The 12,211-nt window shown below is 46.5% G+C and overlaps 1 protein-coding gene across 6 annotated transcripts in view; it reads right to left on the bottom strand.

Moving 5' to 3' along the window:
• Nucleotides 1-12,211, bottom strand: part of MCPH1 (microcephalin 1) — a 188,071-nt gene that overhangs the window by 152,628 nt on the left and 23,232 nt on the right. For all 6 annotated transcript variants that reach the window (XM_074353774.1, XM_074353777.1, XM_074353775.1 and 3 more), the window contains 2 exons: nt 11,490-11,579; nt 8,182-9,360 (listed from right to left, as the gene is read on the bottom strand). In XM_074353774.1, coding sequence (XP_074209875.1) covers nt 8,182-9,360; nt 11,490-11,579 — 1,269 coding nt within the window. The remainder of the gene's footprint in view (nt 1-8,181; nt 9,361-11,489; nt 11,580-12,211) is intronic.

The raw sequence follows: 12,211 nt of genomic DNA, 5'->3' as shown, positions 1-12,211 counted from the left end.
AAATCACGCAACACAAAAATGACTGTTTTGCAGATATTTCCAATAAAATAGGATGATCTGATAAAACAGATGTAATTAAGTTAGGAGGGCCTGATTCAAAACTTTTAACTCCTCTTTCAAAAATAGGGTCCCAATCTGAAATATGTGTAGTTTACTGTACAGAAATTATACCACAATGAAAAGTACTTTAAAATTTTTTCAAAAACTCAAAAAAAAAAACCCCCAAGTAAATGAATATAAAAAACAAAAAATAAAAAAGAGTTCCAGCTAACTGAAAACAAAATGCAGAACAACAATGGTTAATATTCTGTTAAACTCAAAGCTGTTGTTTCCAACCTGGGCCCCCAAGATGTTTTACTGTCAGGTTCTGAACCTAACACGGAATCTGATCCTCTGGAGGCTCAAACGAGCCACGTGCTGTGCTGAGCCCACCACCTCCCCAGACATCCTCTATTTTTTGCCTTGTGTTTCACGTCTCTCCCAGTCCTATTTCAGTCCCAGGTGACTGCCCAACCCCGGCGGTGGCTTCAGCTAGCTAGAGAGATCTCACTTGGAGTGGACAGGTCAGTAGGTCGTGTAAAAGGGCACTGTGCACACGACAGTCCGGCTAAGATCTAGCTATGCTAAGTCTCCCACTTTCACTCATTCCGGAGGTAAGATTACCTGCCTGCCTGCCTGCCGATCTATGCAGTACTTTCCACCACACTCACATCACCTCTTGAAAGTGCTCACATCTCCTAACCCCTAGGGCAGGACATGGATGCAATCTGTTACTATCTGAGATTAAAAGTTACTAGTTAATTGTATGTACTATTCATTCATTTTAAAACACAAATATTTACTTAAAGCAAAAGCACATAAAAATAGACAAACGATACAATTTGGGATCCAACTGCTCCTGTTACTGAACCATGAATGTGCCTGCAGCCTGCTAGCATCTCTGTGGAAAAGGATCTACAACCACCATTTGCCTCAGTTCTAGCTGAGACCAGTGAAATAGGCTGTAAATCATTTTGTAGACAAAGATCTAGAAAATGCGTCACAGCCATTTAAAATTTAAGACAGACTGATGTTGCTAATAACATGTTTTCACAATCGTGCAGTCACAAAATGATATACGCAAGTGACTTATGTGGTTACGTTAAAACAGCATTTCACAAAAACCTACCATCACTGACTACTGTGTTTTCTTTAAGGGTGTCATCGGTAAACCAAAAGCAGCTGAAAGCGCACAGCAGTTCTGAGAGCAGGGGGACCCGATACCCTGCCGCAGCTCGGCGCGCAAACGCCGACCCCCACTTCCTGGCTCTCCCACCTCTCGGGAACTCTTGCTCCGTTTGCTCCCTAAGTGGGCTGTCATCACCTCAGAGGTGATTTCATCACAGCCCGTGAAGTCAGCCGTTATGGATGGGTCCTAGTGTGCTGTCTCTTGCCGAGACGTCCCACCCGAGGCAGAGCGTGGTAAATCCAACCACCAATGGGCACCCATTGTGAGCGCCTCCGAGAAACCTCAGCTGACGCGCCACAGCCCACCCTCCAACATGGCCCAGGGTGGGGAGTGTTCCCAACCACCCAGGACCAGAGTCATAAATCTTGGTCTCCTCTCTCCCCTCGTTTTCAGTCTTCATTATACAAGTGATTCGTTGTCTCTATTTAAAAAAAAAAAAAAAAAGATCAAACTCAGAGAGAAAGGACCTTCACAGCTCCACGATTTTTATCAGCAAGTTACACTGCCTGAAATTTCACCAACTAGAACTGTGTTTGGGTTGTCAATATCATCAGACGCCAGCACATCAAGGTGAGAAAGTGAACTCACGCCCCTCTGAGTGAATTAGTTTAAATCACCACCTTCCCTCACCCAACAGAGACAAGCAGGATTGAGAGCCACTTTTGACACTGAGGGAAGATCTCTCTGGAGACAGAACCAGGCTAATGCAGCATTAGGAACATACGGTCGAGAAAACCATTGAATTTCTTAAGAGAAGCTTGGTCCATGTCAAAGTTGTGCCAGGGCAGAGGCATCGGAAACAAACTCTGATTTCCGACACCGACTCTCCAGCACATCCTACTCTCTATCTCTGAGACACAGAATTAAGACTAATACTACTACTAGCAGTATAATTAAGCAATTAACATTTGCTAACACAAGACACTCTGCAAGATCAACCACATCAAAGACAAAAAGGGCTTCTGAGGACTGATGTAAAAATTCACAATTTTAACAATAAAATCATACACTTCAACATTTTAGCACTGGCCCAATGGGAAATTTCTTCTGGGCACCTAAAATCTGAATAATGAATTATTTAAAAACAGTGTAGAATGCAGAATTTTAAGACTGTGGAAAGAGCCTTAAAAGACCTAGGAAAAATCCTTTCCGTGCACACTTCTGGGGTTTGGGGTACATGCAAGCTCACAGGTTCTATACAAGCAAAACTCAGCTAAGGAGAAAACACATACATACATATACGTATGTTCATCCGACAAAATATCAAGTTCACTTTGTTAACCATGAAGAAAGCAAAAAATAAAGTCTAATCACGACCTCCAAAAGATGATGTGGAATCTTCTCCTTCATCATCATGGTAGAGATAATTAAAATATGGCTTTTAAATATGTAAATTAGTTTTAATACCACATAACCCTTCCCATTGGGAGTAATCTGTCCATCTTTTGAATTCCCTGATTTTGTATATGGATTAACGTGACTACATCTTCCCTGCTTGTCTAAGCTCCTTAAGGGAAAGGGACAGAGCCTTCCATCCTTACTGCCCCCTGTGGTCACGTGTTGGACGTAGCAGATGCAGAGTAATCATCGTAGGTGTATATGAGCAATGAATACATGAATGAAGATATGAATGAACAAACCAAGCAATCAAATAATCAACAGGTTCTAACACCTTCCTCCCAGCCAGCCTTCCTGTTAAGGCCGAGTACCCACGTCCAGCTGTTCTGACTGCTTACCTCCTGTGAGTGGACTGGCAGGTTCTGGTGAAGAGGGTTGAGAGAAACGCTCTTCTGAATACAACTGCATATTACTTGAATTGTTAAAAAGTGCAACAATCTTCAACTTAAAATATTTAAGGAATACATGTACATGTATATCTCCTTATCTGGTACAGTTGTAAATCATTTACTCTTGCAGGAAGAAATACTCAGAATATGCAAATTATTCTACATTGTATAAGAATACGTAAGTGCCTATAAATGAATGGCCTTTGTTCTTCTATAAAACATACGAAATATTTTCAACTAATTCAATTAAAAATGATGTATCTCCTGACGATTTCTGTAAGACTAATCAAACCCGTCAATAAGATTATCAAACTTTCAAAAGGCTGCAAAACAAATTGGGTATTAGAAATGCAATTGTGCCTTGGGGTTATGAATGAAGAAATACACCGTACTGTACAATTACTAAACTGCAGCATGTTTGCCTGTAATTCTCCATCAATTAAAGTTGTCATCCAAACAAACCCCAGACTGAACCATGTTAACCATTTCCCTTAGCAGACACTACTGTTCATGTCGCTTTTGCCTTCAAGTCCTGGATGAAGTTTCTTAATCCTTCCCAACTCAGAGCTGCAGGCAGTGAACACCAACCAACCAACCAACCGAAGTCAGCAGACCCCCTGTGCCAGCTCCACCACAGGGATGAATGCACAGAGACAGGACAGCGCATTTTCTGAAGGCTGTACTGCAGCTTACGGTGTTTCAGCAGACTGCATGACGCAGAGTACGAGTGCTCGTTCTGCATCAAAAACGCCACGCACTCCAGAGACGACTCCCACAAACCCTTTCGCTCAATGCAGATGCTTTGTCAACTGGCAAAATGGACGAAAGAAACGAGCTGTAACTAGTGGCATCCTCAGCTCGCTCGTCAGAGTAGTGGATGCCAGAACTGTGTCTCAGCTAAACTCCCAGATTGGCTACAATGTCACAGGACACCCCCCTCAAGTATGAATAAGGCATGATGAATAGGGCAGGTGCCGTAGCTGGCACCTGGGGGTCGTTCCCAAGACTTGGTTCCTAAATGGCCTGAGAAACTGCAGGGCTGAAGGCTACCTGGTGGCCTGATGCTGGCCAGTTACCAGAAAGCACTGTCTGCCTCCAGTAAACCTGTCGGGTGAGGTACAGACAGTCCCAGGACAAGACCTGCCCCTTCAGCGTAAGCGTCCGGTCCGTGGACAGCCTCCACCTGAGTGCCCATATTGCGTCATCAACACCCGGGTGTCTGGAGACCCGCTTCCCGCCGGAGCTGGCCTTCCCCGCCTCTGCTGGGACCAGTCCTTACAAAGAAGGCCGTGACAGTGGGACACGGCGAAGCCACTCAGACAAGGCGCGTGTCTGTGCTGACGTGTAATCCCAGTGGCCACAGCAAACAACGTCTCTGTGAGACCGACGGACGCGGGTGAGCGCATGGGTGTGGGAAGGATCTCCTGCTCTTGTCGATGGCCGTGGGGCACCAGTGGAAGCACTGCAGCCACCTGTTACTGAGAAGTAAGTCAGGGCCAAGCTGTGTGCGAATATAGGGCAGAGAATCCGCTTTATCTGCTTGGCGGTTACAACCAGCTTCAGGCAGTGGTCTGACGCGCTGAGGTCTACGCACCACGAGGGGTGGAAAGCCATTCCCACACGTAAGTGACACCGAGGGGCTTCCTACATGTGCTGTCCTGCGGTGCGGAGACTAAAACAGGTGGGGAGAGCGCCAACCTCACACAGATTTGACGTGGATGTACTTCCTAGGCTCAAGCTACAGTCCCAGCAACAGTCTGTAGACCATGCCGCCGGAGCAAAGGGGTCTACTCAAAGCGCGCTTGACGGCACGACCGAGGCGCTTCCACTCATTTCCTAAGCGCTTCATCTGCGACGCCAGGACGTGCTAGAAGGCGCGGGTGAGGGAAAAATCGAACAGAACGACACACGTCCCGGATGAAAACCATCAGCTCAGGGACTGGTATCAGTACTCGGCAGCGCCTGCCTGTGGGAACCGGCAATTTTCAAAGGTGGAATACGTAAAATCTTACTATACATCAGCCTGAATAAACACTGGCCATCAATTTTGATGATGAGGTCACCCCCTTTGAACCCTATCAAGTTATTCCTCCCCACAAAGTAGATTTCTATTCTCATTTGACTTGTATTATAAAAAAATTGTACTCAACTTTGAGTTCAGTCCTTAAAAATTTTGTAAAAATGTTTATTTCTCATTATATAAGTACCTACATAGCTTAATGTTGCCTCCTGGCCTACAAAGTCCAAAATGTTTAGTTTCTGATTGATTACAGAAAAATTTCATTATCACCTGAAACATATTAAAAAGTGAAGTAGATCTATTGCTCTGTTGATACCAACATGGAAATATCTGACATATTTTTCAAAAAAGCAAATCGCAAGGCAACAGAGTAATATAATCCTATGTATGCAATAAAATCCCCCAAAACATCTCCCTGCCCTTGTGTATCTGTGCACGTGCGCCCACACACACAATGTCTGGAAGGAAACTCACTGAACTGTTGGCAGTTATTATCTCTAGCAGGCACTCTGACCACAGCCTGTTCCCCATCAAGCATCCAGTGTTACATCTAAAACATAAATCAGAACTGGCTGCTCCCTGTTTAAAACCCCACAGTGGCTTCTCATCACACTTAGCAACAAAGCCAAACCACTCCCAGGCTCACTGGGGGCACAGCTGCCTCTCTGACCACACTTCCTCCCAACCTCCCTTGGCCCAGAGCTATGATGGCCTCAGTGCAGCCCCTGGGAGCATTTTCTACCACAGGACATTTGCACTTGCTGTTTCCTCAGGCTAAAACATGACTCCCTAGTCACAAGGCTACCTCTTCTCCCACGCCCAGGATGGTGAGCCAACGTCACCTGCTCAAAGAAGCCTTCCCTGACCTAACTGGTGATCTATTTCACATTGCCCACGACCTGATGTGATGCTGACATTCGTTAGCTATCTGTCCCCCTTGCTAGGACATCACTTCTGTGAGGGGTGTGCTGCCTCCTCTGCCATCTCCCTGGGAGCTAGGCCAGAGCCTGGGACTCAACAGGTGCACAGAAACAACTGTTTAATGGACTAATGAAAGGAGCTAAGGGAGGAAAGAGGGACAGGACAATTTTACCCTTTTTTGCACTCTTACATTGAGCATATATTTGTGTGCTTTTTATGAAATTAGTGAATGAAAGTTTAGAAAGCAAAAATTATTGGTTAATATGACTTCAAAGATTTTTGTTTTTAAATCAAAGGCTTCTCTCTCCATTCCTGTCCTGTTAATGTTTATTACCGAATCTCTCTGTAACCTGCTCTCATGGACTTCACTGCACACTATCTACCTTAGATACTTCAGGGGCAATGAGGAAAACTGAACGGAAAACAGACATTGGAAGAAGGCCTTTATTGTAACATCAAAGATCCAGAGAGGTACAACTGGATGTGCAGAGCGGGTTTTCCTGCTCCACAGCTTCAGCCTCTATGGAATGTCTAAAAGCCACACGCTTTCACCTACGACAGACTCCCAGAGAGGTGCGATGCAGGTGGGCGGGCTGTGGACAACCTAAGACAGCTCTGGGTCTTGATTTTACCACCACAAAACAAAGGGTTAGGTTTAGGCTAGACAATAGGTGAGTCTTTCCCTGTCTTAAATTCAATGATTTTCTGTCCCTGAGAATGACATAAAATAAGGCGATTCTAGGAGATGTCCTCACATGAGGGCCCAGAGAATGTGTTTCCACTTGAGTCATACTGAGCGACACTGGGAGCCTGCCTGCCCCCATCGTGTGACGGCCCACACCTCGTGTCCAGACCTCCCGGGGCCCTGGACACGGAGGTACGTGCCGGGACAGGCTGTCCACCTGATTCTGAGAACAATCATACTCTTCACAATGCTGGGACTGCAGGTGCACTGCACCATCTGAAACCAGCTTTTTTTTTTAACCTTAATTTCTGTTCGTATGTCATTAAACATTATTCAAAAGCTCTGAAATACACAAGATGAAAACTAAGAATGAGAATGAAAGCTGTAAGAACAGGATATTCTTGGCTATCAAAACAATTCTGTACATCTACTGCTTTGTATTAACTTTAGAATATATTTAAAATAAATATTTTGAGAACACACACTAATCCTAGAACAAAATATTTTGTCGAGTTTTATGTTTTTACATACTTTATAAATGTATGATAAATAAAATTTTATGTATTTCAGAAAGCTCAGATATAAAAAGTAGGCTAGTACTATACAAATTCTTTTTGTGAGATGATTTTGGGGAGTTTATATCCAAGGAAAAGATACACATCTGTGGTTATTTCAACCTCTATAACTTCTTCATCTTGAAAAGGGTGGTTAAAACAATACGAGTAGAAAAACGAAGAATAAACTTGGCCTTATTGAAAGTAAAGATAAAGTTCAAGATCTCTTCACTTATGATGGCTGAAACCTGTTTGTGCTTATAATCAGAAAGTGCAAAAAGTTTTCTATTGTTGCTGCTTTTGCTACAATTACTATAATTACATAGTTTGTTACTATGGTTATAATAAAATTACAGATAGGAATAAACCTATTTAAGTAATATGCTTAAAGCAAAATAAATAGAAGTCAAATAAGGCCAGTTACCATGAACTACTTAAGCAAAATATTAATAATTCTTTTTACTTAACACTGCCCAACTGCCCAAAGCTGCTCTAAAAATAAATATTGATAATTTACTTCCACATTCACTTTTTTCCTTTCTTGACGGAATGAATGGCTTACACTGCCTTAATTTCCCTTCTAAAATAAACAGCCTTACCATCACGAGCTGAGATTTTTAAGAATTCTCCGCCAGCATGCTCTTTGCACAGAGAGTCACGGTGAGAGGCAATACTGACACAAGGAAAAGCACTCACTCTGGTCCATCACTTGTTTCAGGCACCACTTTTTCTTTTCACCTATAAGGAAAAGGCTCAGCGAAATGTATTCACAACAGCAGCTTTGACCAAGGAACCTAGAAATTCCACGGGGCAGCAGGCCATCAATTCCCACAGGAGGTAAAGTATCACTGTAAATACCACACACACATCCTTCAGTTAAAATGGGGGGCAGATTTTAATAGTGAGAAAGCTGGGACAGACTTGGAAGATGGAGGCGCTGCTCCGTAGTCTTAGGACAGAGAGACGTGTAAAGGGGATTCACATACTTTCACTCTGTCCTCTGGGCAAGTTCTCCCTTCTCTCCGCAGACGTCTCCGCATTACAGTCACCCACAGAGCTTAGCTGGCAATCACTTTGTGTTCCACCTTCAGAGGACGTCAGTGTCTGAGGAGTATCTTCCCTCTGCACGCTTTCTGCATCAATCGATCCTTGCACTTCCTCACTGCTGCCTTTCAAAGGAAGTAAATCGCCTTGCTGTCCTGGCCCTGGGTGCTCCTTCTGAGGAGCGAGCCCATGGATGGTGGGAAAGTCTCGCCCACCCAGGTGTCCGTCCCCTCCGCTCTGAGCCACGGCCTGTGACCGGCACCCTGGGGTCTCTCCAGCAGCAGGGTTTCCCCGAGACACCAAGCACCGCAAAGCCGTCTCTGCTCTGTCACTGACGGGCTTCTGAAGGCTGGGGCCGGTTTTTGCTGTTAAATGGGCACCGTCGACTGACCTGGGGTTTCTGCCGATGCAGGAAAAGTCAGACATTTCCAAGATACTGGTTCTCTCTCTCTTAGAAAGGTTTCTTCTGCAGTGGAGCTGAGCCCGGCTGGAGGCCGCCAGGAGCCCAGGAGGAAGATTCTCTGAATTCCTCTCCTGAAGGTTATCAGGAGAAAAGTAATCATCGTACGGGGACTCCCCGAAGTCCAGAGTCTGGACCACAGATCTGGTCACGAACTGCAGGCCACTTCCCAATGCACATGGCTGCAACCTGGGTGCGGCCGGCTCCCTGCGCCGCCGCTTTGTCTTCAGTGTCTCCACAGGAGGGGGCTGTGGGTTCTCCGACATCCTTTTTCTCTTTGCTGAGGAACTCCTGGGTCGTGACCGTCCCACGGGGGGCCCTCCTGTTGCTGGTAACGCAGGAGACAAGCCCCTCTTCTCATCACACCCCCCCGCAGACAGTCCTCCCGACAGCGCCGCGGTCACCTCTCCCACAGGCTCTTCCTGCTGGCGCGTCCCTCCTCTGCAAAAGTCGCCGGCAGGTTTCCAAGGAGTTAACTGACTGAGGGAGCAGGGAGATGCTGAAGGACGAGCACTGCTGGTTTTCAACATGGGTGACAAAACACACGTGTCACTTTTAATTTCATCCACGAATCTGTCCAATTTCCTCTCCTGATTCCCACGTCGAGAGCTTCCACAAAGATCATCGAAAGACGAGTGCAGACCACCAGCAAAGGAGTCCTCTGGAAAATATTAGTAAAGAAGTAACTCTTAAAAATTATTTAAATTATTATGAAATTACTTTCAGTCGATCAATGAAGCGATACTTCAGTGTAGCTACTGGTTCGGAAGGGCATCCCCTACACCCTGGTTCTCCTCCGCAACACGTCATGACACCTCCCAGACAGCATTTCTAACCCAGGAACCAGGGCTCCCACGCGGGTATCAGACAGGACAGGGTGGGGAGGGTCAGGGTGGAGAGGGAGGACACGTTCTGGATGCTCACGTGCCTCTGCACCTTTCCCCAGGACGCACACCCACACCTTGTCATTAAATCCTCGAGGAGGCCAAAAATTCCCAAAGGTGAGAACTACCGCTTTTGGGTTGACACCAAGCATGCGTCTATCACAAAGCATCCACATTGGACACAGCTACCAGGCTCCCCCGCTGCCGAGCGAAGCCCTCACATGAGGCTCACATTCTACCTGGCAGACCGGAGTTCTGATCCCACGCAACTCGAGGGTAACGCAGAACTGCCACCTCTCCCCTGCAAACTGTCTGCGTGTTTACACGTCCTGGCCTTGTCCCTGCTCCATGCTCTCATCTGGATAAACACCACCCTTCCTTCAAAACCCACCGGGATGTCACCATCTAGGCAAATCCTTGCACCAACCTCACCAGGTCTAGGCACACATCCTCCCGTCACTCAGGACTCCACCTAGACCTCTAAGAGCGCGCATCCCACCGCCCCACGGCCCTGCGCCTGTCTGTGTCCCTCTCTCGGCTAGGAGCCCCAGCATGGACACTACTTTCTGGGACCTGGAGCCGCTTGCTCCGCGCTGGCTCCCCTGGCAGGGGCTCAGCGTTTGCTGGACAGAGGGAGGACCTCCACTTCACAGTAACGCCACACTGGGAGCAACAGAAGTGCCTTAACTCTCTCGCTGACACCACTAATGCTCTGCTTTTAAAGAGGAGAGGTAGCTTGGGGAACAGGGGAAAGGCCAGCAGATGGACAGTGCCGTGTGTCCCTAAGTCAACAGCTGGAATCATGGGGCACTTTTAGTTAACTTTAGCAGCTGAATACGCTTAGCTCACTTTTCAAAAGGCTGACAAGCAGCGTGACACGGCACTGGAGTGTACATTCTGAAGTGGGACTGCCAAGGTTCGAACCCTGGCTCAGCCGCTCACAATGTGTGTGACTCTGTACGAGCCATCCGACCTCTCTCTGACCTGGCTTCCTCACCAGCAGAACCCGGACAACAGCGCCTACGTCATGGGGCTCACGGGGGAATTAAATGAGATACAGACACGCAGAGCAGTGCCCACCACACAGCAACAGCGGACTCATGGAAGGAAACTGACGCACCAAAAATGAAATCATGACATGGGGATTATTCAAGATAAATCAGCAAATAATTTCAACACACACCAAAGAGACTGAAGAATAAGCCACACACAAATAGGAAGCTTTGTTTAAACTCCCAATACCGGGGCTCTGCTCTGTGGTTTGTCACTGCTGTGACTCTCAGGGGACACTCTGTAACAGTCACTGAGATTTACGTGGCCCCAACAGGGGCGGGTGAGCAAATGACACGAAATGGGATTCAACCAAAGCAGCTACACCCACAAAAAACCATCGCTCAGAGCGAAGGGAAGGCTCCCGCTTTTACAACACTACGCACAAGGCATGACTAGTTTTATCGACTCTTTCCAACACTGCTTCCGATTAGAAATCTTCTGTCTCCTATAGTTGCTGATGATCTGCACAGACTTCCTGGCCCCATTCGATGACTGGGTCCATGCACTCATCACACACTGTGTAGAACAACTTTTCCTCTACTCCTGTTCTCAGGACCGCACAGGTTAAACTGTGTGCAGACTGCTTCACGTACGAGCACAACATTTTTTTTTCTTTTAATGAGCAAATGATTCTGTGCCAGGAAAGCAAACGCCTAGGAGGAAAACCAGAGGAACCAAAAGGATGCTTAACTCATGCAATTTCCCATGCCTTAATTTCAGTACAACACAATTTCAGGGTGAAATTCATCAGTTCTGGTTTTTAACTAACTGTTCTCGTCAGAAGAAATTCCAAATAAGAGAGTAACAATATTCTCAAAGCTTAAATATACTGCAGAAAAGAAGATAATTTTACCTGAACACAAAGTATTATGTGAAATGTTCAAAGGCGCTTCACACGGAGAGTTCATGGTGTCATCATGAGAACTTTCAATCATCTGGGATGCTGCAAACATAATCGAAACTCTTCATCAGGTACAACTCTGACACCTTGTAATAGATGAGGCCTGTTGTAAGCCCAATGACCCACTCCGACGTGTGTCACACACGTGCACACACACACTTATTCCTTGTGCTGTGCCCTCTAGACTTAAAAACAAGCACAAAACTGTGTTACTTGTATCTATTACAGATGATGAGAACCATTAAAGAATAATTTATACAAACCGTATCATAAAAAAGGCAGGAAACCCTAGGACAATAAAAGCTGGAAGGGATCTTGGACAGTCAGCCAGCCCGGCCCTACCCAGAAGCTGGCCAGGCCAACACCTCAGTTAGTCTCACTGCTCGATAACTGAGACTCTCCTCGCGGATGAGCACGGCAGCCGCGTCCGTAACAGAGCAGGGCCTCCACCAGCGGAGCCTGGGCTCCTGCAGATGCGAGTAACGTCCACAGACAGCTCGGTGCCACGTGTGGGCGGTGGGGTGGAGTGTGAGCCAGGCTGCTAGCAGCTAGCAGGCAGAGGCCGCGGACGCTGCCTGACATTCTGCCGTGCGCAAGACGCCCCACCAACAAAGCTACCCCGCCCAGAACATCCATGCTGTCGAGGTGGAGAAACTTTACAGGTTTCAGGGAAA

The sequence above is a fragment of the Camelus bactrianus genome, chromosome 26 (assembly GCF_048773025.1).
Source record: "Camelus bactrianus isolate YW-2024 breed Bactrian camel chromosome 26, ASM4877302v1, whole genome shotgun sequence".
Classification (NCBI taxonomy): Eukaryota; Metazoa; Chordata; class Mammalia; order Artiodactyla; family Camelidae; genus Camelus; species Camelus bactrianus.
The sequence above is the reverse complement of the archived record's forward strand: the minus strand, read 5'-3'. Positions and strand labels throughout refer to the sequence as shown.